The following is a 22,407-nucleotide window of genomic DNA, read 5'->3' as shown; positions in this document are numbered from 1 at the left end:
CCATTCTTTTGTTTTTGCCTTTGCAGTAATATAATATAAACGGAATCATACAGTATATAGCCTCTTGAGTCTGGCTTCTTTTACTTAGCAAAATGCTTTTAAGATTCATCCATACTGCATGAATCAGTGACTCGTTTCTTTTCGTTGCTAAGTAGTATTCCATTGTATGAATACCCTAGTTTATTTATTCTTTCATTTGTTGAAGAACATCTTGGTTGTTTCCTTCTTTGGAAATTAGGAATGATGCTGCTATAAACCTGCACATTCAAGCTTTGGGGTGTACAAAAGGTGTTCCTTGGGTAAATATTAATGGGTAAGTATTGTTGCCTTAAATCTTTAAGTTTGGGCATAATTTGTCCCAGAGAAATAGATAACTAAAACTCTTGTTTCTCTGAACCATTTGAGAGTAAGTTAGTTGCAGATGTGGCTTTGTCCATAAATACTTTAGTATGTATTTCATAAAATACTCTCTTGTGTAACCACACAGAGAGATCACAATTAGAATCTAATTTGTATGCTTATTCAAATTTTACTCATTGCCCCAATAATGTCATTTATAACAAAATGAAATGTCCATATCCTCATATTATTCAGGCAGGTATGTGTCTCTTTTTATCCTTTATTCTGGAAAGATTCCTCAGTCATTGTCTTTCATGATACTGACATTTTTGAAGAGGATAAGCCAATTATTTTGTAAAATGTCCTTCAGTTTGGGTTTATGTACTGTTTTCTAACTATTGGATTCAGAAATATGCATTTTTTGACAGAAACACTGTTAGAGCAAGAGGCATATGTCAATTTGTGCTGTTATAGTGATGGCAACTTTGATCTCTTAATTCAGGCACTACTATATTTCTCAAATGTAAAATCACTAATTTCTTCTTTGTAATTGGTAAGTATTTTGCAGGCTAATACCTTAAAATTAGGCAAATATTCTGTTTCTCTTTAAACTTTCACTCATTCATCTCAGCATTTATTGATTATTCTTGTTTGAGTCAATTGTTACTATTGTGTATTTCCACATTTTTTAGGTGGCATTCTATTATAAGAGACGGCTTTCCTTTGTCACTATTCATTTATATCAGTATGACTAAATGGATTTTAAAGAACTTTGACTTTAAGGGCACCTGGGTGGCTCGGTTGAGCCGCTGACTTCAGCTCAGGTCATGATCTCATAGTTTGTGAGTTCTAACCCTGCATCAGTCTCTGTGCTGACAGTGCAGAGCCTGCTTGGGACTCTCTCTCTCCTCTCCCTCTGCCCCTCCCCCACTCGTGCTTTCTGTCTCTCTCTCAAATAAATAAATAAACAAACAAAAATAAAGAACTTTGACTTTATATTTGTGTCAGTATAAAATTTGGTGATACTAAGCATAGGCTTTTCCTTTCTCCTCTCTTCTCTCTCCTTTCCCCTCTCCCCACACATAAAGTTCAGAGCCTCAGTGGGCATTCGTGTGTGTGTGTGGAATTTTTTCACTTCAGAGATGGGCTGAAAGAACTAGAGTGAACAAAAAATCCAATTGGATTTCTGAACAGATTTTTTTTTTTTTAACCCACGCTATCAACCGTAACCTCATATGTTGTTATCCCAAGGACAAAATGTTGAAAGTATCTACTACTGATTTGTATTGAATAGCAGTGAAAAGGGGAGGGTGGAGAAAATCGGTCACTATGATATATTAATAACAAGGCAAGGGAGAGGCCATGATAGCTGCTACAATCTTTTTTTTCTTCTTCAACTAGAGCACTAGTTGAGACGTATAACATCCTTCCCCCCTCTACTCACTCCATGTTTTCTTGCTCTCAGCCAGTACTTGAGTGTGTTTGTGCTCTTTAGCTGATGAGGTGAACAGAACCTTTTCTGATGCTATACTCAGTGCTCAGTATAGTAAGACACTGTTCGTGCCCCTCCAGATTCTCTTCCCGAAGTCCACGAGCCAACCATCCCCTAGCTGGCGAAAGGTAGGCTGACAGCAGCCCACAGCTGCATGCTCCTCCTGAACATTGCCCTTGGCTGCTGGGCACTGCCTAGAATCCATTGGAGCAGCCACACACACATCACTCCCAGTGACCCACCTGGGGAGTTTGTGCTTCCTGTTCCCACAATTTTAGGCTCTGTGGGTCTAGAGATACTGTTTCCCGGAGGAGAGATGCTTCTGCAGGGATCACAGGAAGAGTCTTGCCACACTTAGAAGCTGCTTGTCACTTAGAGCTTTTCGTACCAGCAGACCGGCAGGCAAAAATCGGGACTTATCTCACTGGTAGGCGTGATTGGCCCTGATAATCATCAGGAGGTAGGACTGCTGCTAAACAGCTGGAGCCGGAAGGGGTAATTTGGCCATTCAGAGGATCCATTCAGAGGATCGTTCAGATGATCCATTCAGAAGATCATTCAGAGGATCATTCAGACAGTTCAGTTGCTTCTTTCGCTGCGCTCAAGTATGTTGATTTGAACTCAAAATCTGGAAAGGTAACTCTGGTAGGTATATAGATCCGTTGGGCCTACTGTTTGACCCATCAAGTACCGAGGGAGAACTACTAAAATCCCTCACCGTGATTGCAGACTTGCCTATTGCCCTTTGTAGTTCTGTCGATATTTGCTTGACACACATCGAAGAAAGGTTGTTACCTACATATAAATTATAAGTCATTATAACTTCCCAGAGAATTAAATTCTTATCATTTTAATAAATTTAGACAAATGACATTATTAGATGAATCAATAAATAAATGTGTTAATGACACCAGCTTTCTTTTGGCTGGTATTGCTTAATGTATATTTTCCATCTTTTTTTTCCCTACATTTCTTTATGCGCATTATTTAAAAATGGTAATTAGAAAGCATAATTGGGTTTGCTTTTCAAATCCAGTCTGACAGTTTTTGTCTTATAAGTAAAAAAGTTTAGTTCTTTTACATATATGATGATTACTACTGTGTATGGATTTATCTCTATATCCCAACTTTTCTTATCTTTTTTGGAGGGATTGATTAAACTTGTTTCTTCTTTCTTTAATCTCATTTTTTCCCTATTAGTTTGAAAGTTATATTCTTTTATGGTGATCTCAGCTATTTTAACATGCATTCCTAATATGTCACTCAGTGCTGTCTACAGTTAGCCAGTGTCTTTTTTTTTTTTTTTTTTTTTTTTTTTGGTGGAGGGGTACAGCACCAGGACATTAAGATATTGTAACTTTGGTCATCACTCTCTCCTATTTAGGTGCCATTATTGAATTACTTTAGTTCTTGCTCTTTGTTTTTTTCTTCTTGGTTTTTATTTATTTATTTAATTTTATTTTTTATTTTTAAAAATTTACATCCAAATTAGTTAGCATATAGTGCAACAGTGATTTCAGGAGTAGATTCCTTAGTGCCTCTTACCCATTCAGCCCATCCCCCTCCCACAACCCCTCCAGCAACCCTCTCTTTGTTCTCCATATTTTCTCTCTTCTGTTTTGTCCCCCTCCCTGTTTTTATATTATTTTTGTTTCCCTTCCCTTATGTTCATTTTTTTTTGTCTCTTCTGTTTTGTCCCCCTCCCTGTTTTATATTATTTTTGTTTCCCTTCCCTTATGTTCATTTTTTTTTTAATGTTTCTATTTATTTTTGAGACAGAGCATGAGCAGGGGCGGGGCAAAGAGAGAAAGAGACACAGAATCCAAAGCAGGATCCAGGTTCTGAGCTGTCAGCACAGAGCCTGATGCGGGGCTTGAACTCACGGACTGCGAGATCATGACCTGAGCTGAAGTCGGACGCTTAACTGACTGAGCCACCCAGGCTTCCCCTTTTTTTTTTTAATTTCTTTTTGTATCTCAAATCTTTTGTCTAAAATCATAAATCACAAGGAGATAGACTGGTTGTAAACCTGCCTCTTTTTTAAGATTTTTTTAAAAAGTTTATTTATTTATTTTGAGAGAGAGAGAGAGTGCGTGAGAGAGGGAGGGCCAGAGAGAGAAGGAGGGGGAGAAAATCCCAAGCCAGCTCCACTGTCGGCATAGAACCGGACAGAGCTGGATCTCATGAAGCATGAGATCACAACCTGAGCTCAAGTCAAGAGTTGGACACTCAACTGACTGAGCCACCTAGGTGCCCCAGCCTGCCTCTTTAATGTGACCTGGGATTTAGCCTGCCGAGCTCCTGGGTGAGCCTGCACACCTGAGAAGGATCTGGGACCTGCTGCCACCTCTTTGGTTCAGTGCTTTGGGAGTTTTCCATCAGAGGGGAAACCACAACATACCTACCCATACACACACCTACCTGGAATCCACCACCACTGACTCACCACAGCTGTCATAAGACTTCCTGGGTTGAATCATGCCTCAACCACTTACTGACTGTGTGGCCTTTCTGTGTCTCAGTTGCTCCATCTGTAAAGTCAGAATAATAATAATACCTACTTTAGAAGTTTGTCATGACAATTAAATGAGTTAACTCATATAAAGGCTTAGAACAGTGACTGCCATATAGTTAACCGGAAGGAGATTGTACCCCAGGGACAGACTCACTCTGTTCTATGCCCACCTGCCCATGTTTCCAGGTGAAGTAAAAGTTGTTCCTGGCCAGAGCGGGCCTTCCAAGTGTTGGGGTCCCAGGTGCATCGACCAAAGAGTCACATGGAGGAGATCTGGGACTGACTACCTTCTGAATAAATCTGGGCAGCCATCTCATTTGGCCTGTAAGCATGGAAAATGTTCACCTGGATCCTTCTGCTCTGGCCACCTTTGGAAGCCACCTGCCACTCCAAGCCACTAGCTGTCCTCTACCCTGGAGGTAAGACACCTGCTAAACTTCTCCTCTCTGGCCATTGAGAACGGCCTCTATGAGCACAGCATTGTGCTCCTCATTGGGAGCCCACGCGGAGAGGCAGATAGCCTCAATCAATTACCCCTGTTCCTTAAAACTTTCCAGCAGCCAGTGGCCCTGGTTAGTCAAACCATCATTCAGGGCAATGAGCTTACGGGAAAACCAGTGATCATAGCAGATCAGAATCAACCTGAAATAAGAGGACGTGACTTCTAATGAAAACAAGACAAGACATGATGAAATAGGAGAGGGACTTCTGCTTTGTCACCTCTTTTTCAAATCCCAATTAAGTAGCAAAGAAATAGAAAAATAAATTCAAAAAAAAAAAAAGGAAAAAAGAAAGAAATTCAAAGCAACACAGGAAAATCAGGGTGCTTCTAGCAGACCAATATAGTAAGGAACTTTTGAAAAGAGTAAAGGAGGGGCACCAGGGTGGCTCAGTTGGCTGAGCGCCCAACTTCAGCTCAGGTCATGATCTTGTGGCTCGTGAGTTTGGGCCTCACCTTGGGCTCACTGCTGTCAGTGTGGAGCCCACTTCCAGTCCTCTGTTTCCCTCTCTGTGCCTCTCCCCCCGCCTCAAAAATAAACAAACATTTCATGCATGGAACTAGAGGGTATAATGCTAAGTGAAATTAGTCAGAGAAACACAAATATCATATGACTTCACTCATATGAGGACTTTAAGACACAGAACAGATGAACATAAGGGAAGGGAAGCAAAAATAATATAAAAACAGGGAGGGGGACAGAACACAAGAGACTCATAAATATGGAGAATAAACAGAGGGTTACAGGAGGGGTTGTGGGAGGGGGGATGGGCTAAATGGGTAAGGGCCACTAAGGAATCTACTCCTGAAATCATTGTTTCACTATATGCTAACTAATTTGGATGTACATTTTAAAAACTAAAAAAATTAAAAAAATAAACATTTTTTAAGAAAAAAGAATAAAGGAAATAGGAATTGATTGACAGACAAATCTAGCAGAGCAGAAGAACCTAAAACAGAGAACAGGGCACTGGAGCAGTTAATGAAATAAAGAGTTGAGCCATACTTCTAAAACCCTGCCAAGTCACCAACTCCTGGAGCTGCTCCTGCAGCAGCTAAGTCCTTTGCATGGGTCACCTGAAGGCCACAAGTATAGTTTTCTGAAGTAATTATTTATCACAGCAGACCAAGGCTCTTGGAAGTCAATGTGCACATCTTTTTCCAACTCCCAGATATTGTATCACTAGCTTGAAATTGGCTGGGGAAGGAAGATTTATAACCTGGAAATCAGCAAATGCTACAAATCAAGGTGTGCTCCCTTCACTCTAGAGATGGTTGTTAAACATTTACCAGCATACCACTGCTCCAGTGTAAGCTAAGATTAGAGAAAAAGGACAATGCCCGGAGGGTCAGAGAAACTATGCTAAGAAGAGAAGTTACCCACATACTCTGCCTATCCCTCCACAATCCTATGAGGCAGATTCCTGTAATCAAAACATGCATTCACTGCCAGGTAAACAGGAGTTCTTATTTGAAGTGAGCAAATGCATTCCAATTATGAAAGAAGTTCAGTTTAGACCTGCACCAACAAATAGGAATTTCGGATTCAACAAACATTTTGGGAAAACCAAGATCATGAAAGAGAGTAGCAAATTCAACAAACAGAACTAGCCTAGGAATAAAAATACAGAGTTAATGGAAACAGATTAAACATAGTTAATATCCTCAGAGTAAGCTGAAAGAGCTGCTATGAAACACAACCAGAATTGATGAAAAATTAAAAATATGAGGGGCGCCTGGGTGGCGCAGTCGGTTAAGCGTCCGACTTCAGCCAGGTCACGATCTCGCGGTCCGTGAGTTCGAGCCCCGCGTCGGGCTCTGGGCTGATGGCTCAGAGCCTGGAGCCTGTTTCCGATTCTGTGTCTCCCTCTCTCTCTGCCCCTCCCCCGTTCATGCTCTGTCTCTCTCTGTCCCAAAAATTAAAAAAAAAAAAAAAAAAAAAAAAAAAGTTGAAAAAAAAATAAATAAAAATATGATTGTTAAACATAATAGTTGGGGGTGAATATGTAACAAATGAGTTGGAAAACTGAGTTGCAAAAACTATTCCAAAATGGTATGCCAAAAAATGAAAAGAAAAAAGAAAGAAAGGGAGAGAGAAAATGAAGGAAAGATGGGATAGAGAGAGAGAGAGTAAGAGAAAAAAGAAAGAAAGAAAGAAACAGAACGGAAGAAAAAAAGAAAAAAGTAATGTTAAGAGACTTGGAAGAGAAGTACAACAAAAACTGTAGGTATAGTACTGTGAGAATGCAAAGGAAGAAATTATTAAAGAAATAAGAAAAAAGCATTTCCCAAAACTAAAGAGGGACTTGGACAGAAGAGGCTTATTATATGCCAAGCAGAATTAATGCAAAATTATCTTCTAAAGATACCCAAGTATTAACTAACATGACAATGAAAAGTCTTTCCTTCCTCTGTTTCTCTTATTTAAAAAAAAATTTTTTTTAACGTTTATTTATTTTTGAGACAGAGAGAGACAGAGCATGAACAGGGGAGGGGCAGAGAGAGAGGGAGACACAGAATCTGAAACAGGCTCCAGGCTTTGAGTGGTCAGCACAGAGCCCGATGCGGGGCTCGAACTCACGGACCGTGAGATCATGACCTGAGCTGAAGTGGGACGCTTAATGGACTGAGCCACCCAGGTGCCCCTCTATTATTTTTTTAAAAAATTTTAATGTTTATTTTTGAGAGAGAGAGAGAGAGAGAGAGAGAGCACAAGCAGGGGAGGGGCAAAGAGAGAGAGGGAGATACAGAATCTGAAGCCCGCTCCAGGTTCTGAGCTGTCAGCTCAGAGTCCAATCAATGAGGGGCTCAAATTCACAAACTGTGAGATCATGACCCGAGCCCAAGTCAGATAACCGACCAACTGAGCCACCCAGGCGCTCCTCCTTCCTCTGTTTTTAGAAACCACCCATAAGTAATCAGAAGAATTTTGCCAACTCCATATCTGATGAAACTAGAAGGCATCTAAAGCTAAAATAGGAAGAAATACTGCCAACCTGGCAAAGGTCAAACAGAGGTCAGGGAAGCATGAACCCAGAGCTGCATATCTGAGAAAAAGCCAGTTGAACCATGACTCTAAAGTAAAGTGCATTGCTTAGGGTGAAAATTAATAGTCCCTCTTTTGTAACAATGGAGGTGGTGAGAACTTCTCTGGAATCAGTTTGTTACTGAGAAAAAGCTAAGGAAGTTGATTTAAGCAAGAAATATCATAGACTAATCATATTTTTCAGGAAGTTGTTGAGGGAGGAGGGAAAGGGGGAGACTGCATTGTGTCATCCCTTTGGTGCAGACCTTAAATAGGCTACAGAGAAGCAAAATCCAAAGGAACTGATACACACACAAAACCAACCATGTGTTATGGGGAGAGTTTCTTCTGACTATGAATGTGTCCTGGCATCTCTCACACAAAATTCCAGTAAATTGCTGTCTTAATAGTTCATTTAAAGCTGCATAAGTTAAGAAAAAAAAAAAAAAGAGCTAGCATAGAGCTATAGAAAGAGACAAGAAAGAAGGGGAGGGGGGTGGACAGGCAAAACAAATGACAGATGAAGAATTTTCACCACGGAGCAGATAAAAACTGAGGCCAAACAAATTAAGTTTTAAAATTTTATCTCATTTTTGTTTAATGCTTGTTTATTTTTGAGAGAGAGACAGAGTGTGAGCTGGGGAGGGGCAGAGAGAGAGGGAAACACGGAATCTGATGCAGGTTCCAGGCTCTGAGCTGTCCACACAGAGCCTGACATGGGCCTCGAACTCGTGAACCACGAGATCATGACCTGAGCTGAAGTCGGATGCTTAACCAACTGAGCCACCTAGGAGCCCCTAAAATTTTATCTTTATTAATCTGTATAAAACAAGAGCATAAAGCAGATATATAAGATTTAAGGGAACATAACATGAAAACACGGAGATAAGTTTTCTTTATGTTGATGACATGAGACAGTTGGGCTCATGAAGAAATGAAAAGAAAATAAAAATTGCAAAGAGGGGCCTGGCTGGATCAGTCAGTAGAGCATGTGATTCCTGATCTCAGAGTCCTGAGTTGGAGCCCCAGGCTGGGTGTAGTGATTACTTTTTTTAAAAATTGGGGGGAAAAAAGCAGCTGATAGTGTGGAGCATGCTTGGGATTCTCTTTCTCTCCCTCTCTCTCTCTCTGCCTCTCGACCACTTGTGCTCTCTGTCTTTCAAAATAATAAATAAATAAACTTTTAAAAAATTAAAAGAAAAGGAAGCAGCACAAAGGAAAATAGGTATTGCTGAAAACACAGTGAGGTAGGTACACAGAGGACAGGTTTTAAAAAAAAGAACAAAACAAAATGAAAATTTTTTAAAATTTAAAAGGATCAGAGAGAAAAATAAGAATTTTGGAAAACAAGGGATAACAAATCTATGTATGCATGATTGGTGTCTGTCAGGCTTAAACACTGCAATAAGATAGTTAAGATAACATTTAAATGAACAGTTAAGAAGCATTTAAGATATAATTCAAAAGGACATTCCAGAGGCACCTGGGTGGCTCAATCCGTTGAGCAGTTGAGCGTCCAGCTTTGGCTCAGATCATGATCTCAGAGTTCGTGAGTTCAAGCCTCGCGACGGGCTCTGACAGCTCACAGCCTGGAGCCTGCTTCGGATTCTATGTCTCCCTCTCTCTTTGCCCCTCCCCGCTCATGCTCTGTCTCTCTTTCTTTCTTTCTCTCTGTCTCAAAAATAAATAAACATTAAAAACAAGTTAAAAAAAAAAAAGGATATTCCAGTAACAAAAGACTTATACCAACTGATCAAAGAGACACCACATATCATTGGCCAAATCTGCTTGCCAGATACCAAAATTTGTTTTTCCCTTCTTCCAAAGAGCTGGGCATGGCTGGAGTCCCTGCATCACTGTGTGGAGGAGAGTTGTTCTATGATCTGGAACACATAGTGTAGACATTTACCCTAGGGAGAAATAAACTTTATTTCGTTACGGCCATTTCATTTTATTTGGGATCTATTATAGTAATTTAGCCTATCCTAACAGAGTCACAGACAAAATGAATGTGGAACATCTCCAATAAGATATATTGTAATACATTTCTTTAACTTCAAACAAAAACAGATAACCTTTTGAACAGACAGATTGAAAAAATGATGTAAAAAAGGAAAACTAATTCAGGCTTACTTCAGATTTCTCTATGGGATATTTACTTGTAGGAGACAGTAGAACAGTCCCATAAAATCGAGAAAATCAAGTCGGACACAATAATTTTACGCAACTGAAGCAGTCAAATAGTCACTGAAGTGAAAAATTAATAGAACATTTTACTTTTGTTCTGTTTTACATACTCGTACCTTCAGTGGTAAAATGTCTGTGTTTTTTGCTCCCAAACATCCAATTGGTTTCTGTAACTTTGACTGGTGCCTAACCCCAAACCTAGTTTCACTACCATTTTTTAACATCTGGGGAAAATTATTTCGATTTCTTTCTTTCTTTTTAATGTTTAAGTTTTTAATCTATTTTTATTTTATTTATTTCTTCTATGTCCCACATGGGGCTCCAAATCAGAACCCCGAGATTAAGAGTCACATGCACTACCAACTAAGCTAGCCAGGCACCCTGTGAGTTCTCATCTTTTTTAAAATAAGTAGTACATTCACATGCAACAAAACTCAAAAGCTGTAAAAGCCAGGTCTCTCTCTCTCTCTCTCTCTCTCTCTCTCTTTCTCTGTATGTTTATTATGTTTGAGAGAGAGAAAGAGGGAGGGACAGCGTGAGACAGGGAGAATCCCAAGCAGGCTCCACACTGCTAGAACAGCCCGACTCAGGGCTTGAACTCATGAACCATGAGATCATGACCTGAGCTGCAATCAAGAGTTGGATGCTTAACCAACTGAGCCACCCTGGCACCCCCAAGATTTAAACTACTTAATCTAAAGAATAGATCTGTGAATACATGGAGGAAAGATGCAACATAAGTGAGATTACCCAGAAGGTAATGGTTTAGCAGTTTTCTTTTTTTGGAGGAGTTGTGCTCGAAGACAGCTTGAAGAAAGGGGTGGTTTTAGCCAGCATATGGGAAGTGGGAAGAAAAAAAAAAAACATACATTTTCTGGATTTAAATGGAAAAAAAAAAAAACCACTACTTGGTGACAGTTTGTTCTTGAAACAGTATTTTTAAAAAAGCATATTAAGGCAGATGTCATCCGGTGGAGTCGTAAGGCTAGAAATGAAATTTTGTTGTGTCACCTTTGGATCTGGCCAGTTTGGCCAGTCCAGTTGCCTCCCTGCAAATAGTTCATCAGGATTTAGTGGTTTTTCTTAAGGATTTGCTAGAGAACATTGCAGTCATATCTACAGACTCCTTTGGTTGCTGTTCCCTCTGCCCATCAAAAGTGACTTTTTAAAAATATATTTATTTATTTTTGATAAAGAGACAGAGCACAAGCGGGGCAGAGGCCAAGAGAGAGGGAGACACAGAATCCGAAGCAGGCTCCAGGCTCCAAGCTGTCAGCACAGAGCCCGATGCTGTCCTCGAACTCATGAACGGAGAGATCATGACCTGAGCCAAAGTTGGACACTTGAACCACTGAGCCACCAAGGTGCGCAAAAGTGGCTTTTTTTTTAACTTGTTTTATTTTATTTTTATTTTTTTTAATTTACATCCAAATTAGTTAGCATGTAGTGCAACAATGATTTCAGGAGTAGATTCCTTAGTGCCTCTTACCCATTTAGCCTATTCCCCCTCCCACAGCCCCTCCAGTAACTCTCAGTTTGTTCTCCATATTTATGAGTCTCTTCTGTTTTGTCCCCCTCCCTGTTTTTATATTCTTTTTGTTTCCCTTCCCTTATGTTCATCTGTTTTGTCTCAAAGTCCTCATATGAGTGAAGTCATATGATTTTTGTCTTTCTCTGACTAATTCCACTTAGCGTAATACCCTCCAGTTCCATCCATGTAGTTGCGAATGGCAAGATTTCATTCTTTTTGATGGCTGAGTAATACTCCATTGTATATATATACCACCTCTTCTTTATCCATGCATCCACCGATGGACATTTGGGCTCTTTCCATACTTTGGCTATTGTGGATAGTGCTGCTATAAACATGGGGGTGCGTGTGTCCCTTCAAAACAGCACACCTGTATCCCTTGGATAAATGCCTAGTAGTGCAATTGCTGGGTGGTAGGGTAGTTCTATTTTTAGTTTTTTGAGGAACCTCCATACTGTTTTCCAGAGGGGCTGCACCAGCTTGCATTCCCACCAGCACTGCAAAAGAGATCCTCTTTCTCCGCATCCTCCGTCAACATCTGTTGTCGCCTGAGTTGTTAATGTTAGCCATTCTGACAGGTGTGAGGTGGTATCTCACTGTGATTTTGATTTGTATTTCCCTGATGATAAGTGATGTTGAGCATTTTTTCATGTGTCGGTTGGCCATCTGGATGTCTTCTTTAGAGAAGTGTCTATTCATGTCTTTTGAAAAGTGGCTGGTTTTTGATACATTTGTCAGACATCCTGTTTGGGGTGGGACAGCTTTAGGTTTTGATTAGAATCTGAGTTTTTGGACTATTATATTTTTTTGCATGTTTCAGAACTGACAGTGAGGACAGAAAAGGTTTTTTTTTTAAAGAATAAGATGTAAATATCTTTGTTTGAAATTTTTATGGGATCCTTATTAGTTAGCATTCATATTCATTCAGAGCACCTGGGTTAGAAAGACAGTAACCAAGGAACTGTCTGACAAACACCAGATCGTGAGTTAAAAAAACAAACAAACAACCATAGGGCCACCTGGGTGGTTCAGTGGTTGAGTGGTTGACTTTAGCTCAGGTCATGATCTTGAGATTCATGAGTTCTAGCCCTACCCACATCGGCCCCGCTGCTGTCGGCCTGTCGGCACAGACCCTACTTTGGATCCTCTGTGCCCCCCCTCTCTGCGCCTCCCCCTCTCACACTCTCCCCAAAGTAAATAAATATTAAAAACAAATAAATAAAAATAAAAGCCCTGATTCGATGAATTTAACTTCCACCCTTGACCAATCACCTTTTTTTGACCTCTTCTGTTTCTTGTGGCCTCACCTACCTTCCTTCCTAACACTTTCTTCACGCTTCTATGAACAGTAGTTTACCACTCTGTGCATAAATTTTCCACAGTTAACAGTAGTTTACCACTTGCTAGATTTTTTGACCTTGGCAATTGATTTAATTTTCTGGAGCATATTTTCTCATCTGTAAAATTGGGACAATAATAGTAATGGCATCATAGGCTGAATGTGAGGATTCAGTGAGGGAGATTCATGAAAGGGGCCTTTCTGGGGCAAAGCTATGACTGCACATGCAGTTAGGGTTGTTTTTTCCAACTAAGTGATTAGGATCCTATGAGACCTAGACAGGTCTAATCCAGAAGCACTCTTCTGTAGCTCCAGTTGTACTCTCAATCTCATGTCCTTTCCTCTAGTTAAGGACCACATTTCTACCATTATCTTCCCTTTCTATCACTTCGGCTCAACCTTGTGGCATCCCAGCATGACTTCGCACTGCTCATCTTAACACGCCCCGCTTTCGTCACCGTTCCCTTTCACAGCAAAACTTCTTGAACCAGCTGTGTCTTTACTTGTGGTCTTTACTTCCCCTTCTCCCTTCAACCCATTCTCACCATATTTATATCTCCACCACTTGCCAAGGCTCTCTCCATTGGTCATTTCTCAGTGTTTGTCCTCCTCTGACCAGCTCTTAAAACATTCTCCTGGCTTCAACGTCATCCCTTTTTTCTCTTTTTTTTTTCTTTTTCTTTTTCTTATATTGTTATAAATTTTTCATGTTTATTTATTTTTTAGAGATAGAAAGAATGCTAGCAGGGGAGGGGCACAGAGAGAGGGAGAGAGAGGACCCAAAGTGGGCTCTGTGCTGACGGCAGAGAAATGGACACGGGGTGTGAACTCACGAACCGTGAGATCATGACTTGAGCTAAAGTTGGACGCTTAACCGACTGACCCACCCAGGCGCCCCGTCATCCCTTTTTTTTCCTGACCTTTCTTCTACTTTGCTTCTCTTCCTTAATCTCTATTGCAGGCTCAGCTACTTCCCCTGACCTGAAAGTGCAGAAGTGCCCCAGAGCTTTTTTTTTTTTTTTTTAATTTTTTTTTTTTTAATTTTTTTTTTTTTCAACGTTTATTTATTTTTGGGACAGAGAGAGACAGAGCATGAACGGGGGAGGAGCAGAGAGAGAGGGAGACACAGAATCGGAAACAGGCTCCAGGCTCTGAGCCATCAGCCCAGAGCCTGACGCGGGGCTCGAACTCACGGACCGTGAGATCGTGACCTGGCTGAAGTCGGACGCTTAACCGACTGCGCCACCCAGGCGCCCCAGTGCCCCAGAGCTTTTTGTTCGGTCCCCCCTCCTCTCTTCTCTCTCTGTGATCTCATCTCTATTTGTTGATGATCCTCAATGTTGTCTTCAATGCAGCCTCTGTCCTGAGCTCCCAAATCACACATCCAGGTGCCTGATGGACATTTCCACTTGGATTTCCAATAGGCACTTCAGCCTAACCTGACCAATCAGAACACTTGGGTCCTCCTTCCTTTCTCCAGAACAGCAGCTCTTCCTATCTTTTCCACCTCTGTGGCACCATTTTACACCTACTTCTCAGGCATAACTGCTAGATCATCCTTGATTTCTTTCTTCCCTTCATACCCCATGCCCAATCCATTAGCAAATTCTGTTAGCTTCACAATCAAAATAGATCTTAAGCTTGACTGCTTCTTCTTTTCACTTCCACTGCTGTCAGCTAGTTCCTGCGTGTCCTCTCTTGTCAGGACTATCGCACCTATGTTTTGAGTGGCCTCCCAGTTACCACCCCCTCATCCTTTCACCCAGAGCAGTCAATGTGATCTTTGAAAACATAAACCAGGTATCTCTGCAGCTTTAAAACCCTCCATTGGCTTCCTAGGCCACTTAGACTATGAGCCAGTCTCTCCGTCCTTGACTCTGCTTTCATCTCTTATCATTTCCCATTGGACCGCCACTCCAACTATGCTGGCCTCCTTTCCACTTACTTGAACACATCAAGCTCATTGCTAACTCTGGGCCTTTGCATTGTTTGATCCTTCCACGTGGACCTCTCCGCCGACATTTGCACGGCTGTTTCCTTTGGTTCATTCAGTTTGCTGCTCAAATGTCGCTTCCTTAGAGATGCCACTCCAGGTGGAGAAGAAGTCCCCGCTCCCTGCCTCAATCTATCCCAATTATATGTCATAGTATGTATCACTATCCTTAGGGCCTGTCTTCCCACACTTAGTGCCATGAGAATAATGAAGTTGTTTGTCTCTTTTACTATTGGCCTGCCCAGTATTTAGAAGAGGGCCTGTATGTGTACGGTAAATGTTTGTTACTCTTCCTTCCCCTCATTTGTCCAAGAAACTCAGGGACTATCCTTCTTACCAGTACACTGTGTTACTGCTGATACCTAGCGCTACACAGTTGCACAAGGGGCACTGAGGTCTCTGCTCAGGCCTCAGCAAATCTTCAAGGGAGACAAAGCCCACCCCCCTATATTCTTAGCTCACCCAAAGGTGCCTCTTCTCTTGGGCTCCTATGGTTATAATCCCTAGTGCTCTGTTCTCCCAGTTCCCATACGTAGCCAGCTCCTAGGGGGCTAGCTGCTCCCGGAAGCCCTGAGTTTTATAAGTGGCTCTGGAATCTACTCCCCCAGGGACCCAAAGACCTCTGTGCTAATGGAAGAAACATCCTGTGAATCGAGGTCAGTTTCCTGCCTGTTCTTTGACGTGGCATCATCTCTTCCTCCAGAATGAGATGTACTTTCCAGTGGACTCTCTTATCATGCTGTCTGTGAAAGAAACATAAAACACCTGACAGGTTGTTGAAGGGTTTACAGTGCTAGTGATCACAGGGAACCCAACACAGTTTCCAAAAGTAAGAAAAGACAGGGGTGTCTTTTTTTTTTTTTTTAATATATTTTGAAAGAGAGAGAGAACAAGTGGGCAGGGGCCATGAGAGAGGGAGACAGAAACTCAAGCAGGCTCCCTGCCGTCAGCACAGATCCTGATGTAGGACTTTGAACTCACGAACCACGAGATCATGACCTGAGCAGAAATCAAGAGTTGGATGCTTAAGCCATGGACCTGAGCCACCCAGGCACCCCTCTTGTCACTTTTCTTGAAAAGACCGAAAGAGACAGAGACAAAGAGAGGGTAGGGGGAGAGAGAAATAGAAAAAGAAAAAGAAAAAGGAAAAAATTGAATTTCTTTGAGAGGTTCAGAACAAACAGTTCATGTATTCATTTAATAAATGTTTATTGGTTTTCAGCTATATGCCAGGCACTCTTCTAGGTGCATTATTTTGCAATTGTCATTGTCTCTATTGTTTTCTTTCTTATGAGTCTATATTAGATTGTGAATTTCTTAAAAGCACAGGTAGTCTTTTCATTGTATTAAGTGCCCGATAATTGTCTATTGCCTGAATAAATGAGAGGAGAGAGTTAGTGAAAAACTTAGGGCAGATTTGGCCCAATTACATCTATATTCAAATGAAAACAAAGAACAGTGATTGCTCTTTAAATTGTACTATGTTATTACATTAAAATAAATTTAGATGTTTAGTAATTGTCATAATCTCACCACCCTAACACACACACATTTTTCATGCTTGCTTTTGATTTTTGTCCATTTGCACTCATAGTTTTTTATACACATAACTTTAATGTATTTCCCATGTCATCTTCTGCCTTTCCACTTATTAAGGACAAACATATTTATATGTTTTTACATTATCATACTTTGTACATTTATGACTTTCTGTAATTTACCAATTTCTCTTTTCTTACTTTATAAAAATTTAAAGGGGCACCTGGGTGGCTCAGTCGGTTGAGCGACTGACTTCGGCTCAGGTCATGATCTCACAGTTTGTGAGTTCGAGGCCCACGTCCAGCTCTGTGCTGACAGCTCAGAGCCTGGAGCCTGCTTCTGATTCTGTGTCTCTTTCTCTCTCTCTGCCCCTCCCCCACTCATGCTCTGTCTCTCTCTGTCTCAGAAATAAATAAACATTAAAAAAAAATTTTTTTTTAAGTAATCTCTACACCCAATGAGGGGCTCAAACTCATGACCTCGAGATCAAGAAATGCGTCCCCTGTCTCTTCTTTTGAAAACTGTTTGGGTTCCCTGTGATCACTAGCACTGTAAACCTCTGAACAACCTGTCAGGTGTTTTATGTTTCTTTCACAGATAGCATGATAAGAAGAGTCCACTGGGAAGTACATCTCATTCTGGAGGAAGAGATGATGCCACATCAAAGAGCAGGCAGTCAATTCCAGGTACACTCAGGAGAGAAGAAGAGTGTGCCTAGCAAGCCGCTCTGAAATGAGAAGAGTGTGTGCAGGTTGATATTTAGCTCCATTCTGCACTTTGATTAGCATGTTTCTGTCTCCTGGCCCTTGTATAGCAGCCTGCCTGGATACCATCTGCCAAGCTTTTGCGTTTCTTTCTGTTTTGCGTAAAGTTTTTGCTTTCAGTATGCTGCTATTGAGTAAGGAAAACCAAGAGAACACCAGACTTCAGGGATCTACTTCTTTCTCTTCTGCCTTTTAATGACCCTCAGTCCTTTTGCGGCTTGTTATCATCAAGTACAAGATAAGTACAGAGGACTACCGCATCTGACACAGGATGCTCCCCTTTCAAGAAGTTAGGAAATAGGAGAGGTTTATAAAAGCTTCTCATTTGCAAAATGGGAAAAATGTGTTTTACTTTATAGGCAACTCTTCTGAAACAGAACTAGTTTTATTTATTTATTAAAAAAAATTTTTTTAATGTTTATTTTTGAGAGAGAGCGAGCTACAGCACCAGCGGGAGAGAGAGAGAGAGAGATACACAGAATATGAAGCAGGCTCCAGGCTCTGAGCTGTCAGCACAGAGGCTGATGTGGGTCTTAACTCATGAACCATGAGGTCATGACCTGAGCCAAAGGCAGGCACTTAACTGACAGAGGCACCCAGGCACTCCTAGAACAGAACTAGTTTAAAGGAAGTAATGAGAAAGCGGCCTTTATAACTAACTGTTGATTAAGGGGGTATGAGCTGTGAAACCAAGATGGGAAATAAGAGATCAAGCTAAGGAATGAAAAGGGGATGTTCTCTGAGTATCTTGTCCTCAAATGTTGGAGACAAAGTCATATTTTTGTAAACCAGAGAATGTAGATTTATTTTGTGTTAATTTCTCCTGTCTTATTTGCTACCACTTGTCAAATTATATTATAGCTGTTATGTTATAGCTTTGGATTATAGCATACATGTTTGGGGCAGAGTTTAATGCCGACCAACAGCGTCCCCTCGAAGCATGTTGATAGGAGGTATAATTAGAGAGAGATCCTACGAGGAAGATGAATCTGGTGGTGGGGACACCCAAAAGTTGAAGGCCAACTTGTTTAGAGGCCCTTCGCAAGAGGAGATCTCCTCTGGGAGCCAATCTTGACTTTATTATCTCAATTTAATTTTATTTTTATTACAAAAGGCAGCTTATCCTTTAAGAAGTATACTCAAGTATACTCAAGCCCCAAAGAATTCTTTCAAAAACATTTAAAATAATGAGAAAATTAACTCAAGTAGAACATCAATAATGCTATTTTTATAAGCTCTAAGATCTAGCACCATATGCAATTAAGAGTATGAGTAACAGATGAATGGGTTTACTGCATATTCAAAGTCTTATCCACCTTGACATTTCTGTGATAGGTTCAATCATTCATCCATTGTTCCGCCATTTATTGAGTGACTCTTAAGTGCCAGGCAAGGAGTGGAACACTGTTATTTGTGTCAGTTTTTTTTTTTTAAGTTTATTTATTTTGAGAGAGACAGAGAGGGTGCAAGTGGGGGAGGAGGAGGAGGAGGAGGAAGAGGAGAGAGAGAGAGACAGAGAGAGAGAGAGAGAGAGAGAGAGAGAGAGGATCTCAAGCAGGCTGCACGTTGTCAGTGCAGAGCTTGATGTGGGCTCAAACTCATGAAACTGTGAGATCATGACCTGAGCTGAAATCAAGAGTCAGATGCTCAACTGACTAAGCCACCCAGGCGCTCCTGTGTCAGTTTTTAATAGTTTTGGAATGTGTTTGGATGAGTAAGGACTAAGTGTTTGGGTCACAAATACTTAATGGCACATATAAGTGAGCTACCCTCTCAGGGCTTTATGTATGCTCTGCCAGATTGTATGTGCATCCCAGGAAGCTTCACTTGAGAGAACAGAATGTAGCTAATACCACCCACATTTTTCTTCTACTTCACCATCCTGTCTGAAATTTAGTCACCTTAGTCACTGTTTACAATAAATTTCCACAATTTAAATATCAGGCAATTATGGCATTTTGGTGTTTTAGGTATGGTGTTTTGGCCCCAATGAACCTTGTAAGTACGTAAAATACACAGAATATTTATCTTTGTGGTAAGCCTGCCTCTAATATTTATGGGACCAGAGGTAGGAGTACAAACGGAGACTAGCGTACCATGCGCAGTTATTTGAGTACTGTGCTAAATTGTCAGTGTTGCAACACTAAAAAAAAGAAAATCTGTGCTTGATACCACTTTGTTATGTAAAACGGTACTTTGTTATGCAAGAATCTATTGCATTCATGTTGGGAGGAATAATTCAACAAGTTAACTAATTTGTCTTTTAAGCACTTCTGTTGCTCAGATTCTGTCTGAACCCCAAAGCAGTCTCTCTGTGATATGCGCAGCTATCCCACCTACAGATTTTCACAGTATCTTGGAGTTCTACCTTTTGTTTTGAAGACACAGCGCAAGGGCTACGGAGAAGTGTTTCTCACGGGCCTGAATAAGTGTTGGTCATGGGAGAGGGTATATGTAGTTATGGGCCAGAGTTCAGCCTCAGCTCGAGAGTGTCAGAGGCACCTATTAGTTTTTTAATAAATAATATGTTAGTAATATGTGAGGTCTTTTAAAGTATGGGTCCAAGATAAGACTTCTCCCCAGGTCTAAGCTGGGTAGTGCCTAGGATTTTAATGCCATGCTTACTTGTAGAGTGATCTAGATGGTTGTATATATTTTTAGAATTTCTTCAGGATGAAGAAAGACAGTGCTAGACTAATGGTTTAGAGAGATGTAGCAAATTTCTAAGTTAGACTTATGTTAAGTTAGATGCAAATGATACTTTCATGAAGACTTTTTAAAGAAAAGGAAATAGCAAACATATACAAAAAGAGTATAGTACTGTATAGTGAACCACCATATTTCCATTACCTAGCTCTCAACAATTATCAACTCGTGGTCAATCCTGTTTCATCAATACTCCTATTCGTTGTTTCTTCTTCATGGTTATTAAAAAAATTTTTTTTAATGTTTATTTATTTTTGAGAGAGAGAGAGAGAGAGAGAGAAAGCATGAAGGGGAGAGGGACAGAGAGAGAGAGGGAGACCCAGAATTTGAAGCAGACTCCAGGCTCCGAGCTGTCAGCACAGAGCCCCTCACAGGGCTCAAACTCACAAACCGTGAGACCTGAGCCAAAATCAGACCGTCAACCGACTGAGCCACAGGGATCCCCCTCATGGTTATTTTAAAGCAAATCCTAGATGTGTTATCATTACATCCTATATATTTCTAAAAGATATCCTTAAAAAAGATACCATCACAATACCATTATCCAATTATTCCCAATTCAACAAATACAGGTTCACCCAGGTGCAAGGCGCTATGTGATTTTTGCTTTTTTATTTTTTTGTTATCATTTTTTTTTATTTGAGAGAGAGAGTGCAAGTCGGGGAATAGGGCAGAGGGAGAGAGAGAGAGAGAGAGAGAGAGAGCACGAGGGGGGGGGGCGGGGAGGGAGAGGGAAAATTCCAAGCCGGGTCCACGCTCAGCACTAAGCCTGAAGTGGGTCTCTGTCCCACCAGCCTGGGATCATGACCTGAGCCGAACTCAACAGTCTGACACTCAAGCAACTGAGCCATCCTGGCACCGTGGTTTTTGCTTTTGAGGTTGAAAAAACACTGTTGTAGTGTTCATTATGTTTCAATCGCAAGATCTGAGCAGGTGTAATATATGTATATAGTTAAACTACACTAAATCTATTAGTGGGGTTTGGCTTCAAGAACTGTAGACTTTGCATCTAGCTGACCTGGTGACAGTGAACTTGAGGCCTATCCACGAGGATTTCATTTTTTCCCCTAACCTCTGGAAAGCAAGGTGTGGGAAAGGGATTTAGTTTATGTTATGCCAGGACGTGTTTAAACTTGTTTCTTTTTCCAAAATGTACAAGTTGCTAAGAGAACTAGGGGCTTAAATGAACAAGTCCTGGAAGAGACTTTTTTTTTAACTGCCTGGATCAGGGAAATTCCTTCCTTCGGGGCCACGTTCCTGCTGTCACCCGGACTGGCTGGTTTGCTCCTGGCGTGCTAGAGGTCAGCGGTTTGGGCAGGGGACTTCGTGCTTGGGTCTCCCGCAGCTCCAGCGACTCTCAGGCGACACTGGGCGTCTCCTCCTTTTCCGGCCTCGGAAGGTTTTGTTTTGGTTCTTAGTTCCTTGTTAAGGAAAGTCACCCTGTTGACCAAAGGTTTCCCTGTCTCCTCCCGGTGGCTAGACGCCAAGTTTCTCCTATCCCAGCTCGACCAGACTTGGGTTCCTTCAAGATCCTCGAAGGCCGGGGAAGCAAGTCTTGAGAAGAGGAAGAGAGCAGGCAGCCAGGCTGTCGTACCCAATGCCATTGGCCAGCTCATTTCTTCGCTCCGTTCCTGGGCCAGTACCTATTGTACCGCAAAGGGTGCGGACAGTCTCCCAAGTGACTCCTCAAGAACCCGGTTCTCCACCATTCCCAAGAGAATACTCAATTTGGCCCAGCCCGCGCTCGCGCGGGATAAAAAGGAGGGTGACCAAATCCCAGGAATGGGACGCGGGGCGCATGCGCAACCAAGGCGGTGGCATTCAAGAGCTCGCCCGCGAAGGCAGCCGCTAGGTGGCGCATGCGCCCTGGAGGGTGCGGGCCGGTCTTCGGGAAGAAGGCGGCGGCGGCGGCGGCGGCGGCGGCGGGGAAAGGCGGGGGCGCCGTGGGGGCCGGGCCCGTGTTTACACAGCGGCGGGCGGACGCGGACGCGGAACCCGGCGCGGTGGCGGCAGGATGGTCATGGCGCATTTCGTTGAGAATTTTTGGGTAAGAGAGGGAGGTTGGAAATTGTGTGCGTTTTGGGGTGTGAGGCTTTCTGCGCCTGACGTCGGCCTGTGTGCGCTCCGGGCGGCGGCGGCGGCGGCGGCGGTGGTGGCGGCGGTGGCGGCTAAGGCTTCGCGGGAAGGGCTAGCGTCCTCGTACCGCCGCCGGCTGGGTCCCGCCTGGATGAAGCCAGGCGGGCGACGGGCCGCCGGACGCCGGGTCTCACAGGCTCCCAGCGCTTGTGGGGGCGAGGACTGTCAGCGCGGCCCCTCAGCCCACGGTGGGGGCGCCAAGGGGCCGCTCGCCGCCCGCTCTGGGACAAAGCGCCGGATGGGGCGGGAGACGGGACCCAGCCCCGCCGGAGGCTCTGGGCGCCGGGCGCGCCCCGCCGCTCGGACGCGGACGCCGGGCCCGTGGCGCGGCCGCCTCCCGCT

The 22,407-nt window shown here is 42.3% G+C and overlaps 1 protein-coding gene across 1 annotated transcript in view; it reads left to right on the top strand.

Annotated features, from left to right (window-relative positions):
• Positions 1 to 21,694: 21,694 nt before the first annotated feature.
• FCHO2 (FCH and mu domain containing endocytic adaptor 2) overlaps positions 21,695 to 22,407 on the top strand; it is a 121,324-nt gene continuing 120,611 nt past the window's right edge. Inside the window, 2 exon segments of the mRNA XM_040451044.1 lie at positions 21,695 to 21,882; positions 21,884 to 21,976. Of these exon segments, the coding sequence (XP_040306978.1) occupies positions 21,712 to 21,882; positions 21,884 to 21,976 (264 nt within the window). The 5' untranslated portion in view covers positions 21,695 to 21,711.

Source organism: Herpailurus yagouaroundi, unplaced genomic scaffold (genome assembly GCF_014898765.1).
Source record: "Herpailurus yagouaroundi ecotype Mexico unplaced genomic scaffold, PumYag 29, whole genome shotgun sequence".
Lineage (NCBI taxonomy): Eukaryota > Metazoa > Chordata > Mammalia > Carnivora > Felidae > Herpailurus > Herpailurus yagouaroundi.
This window is presented reverse-complemented; position numbering and strand designations above follow the sequence as displayed.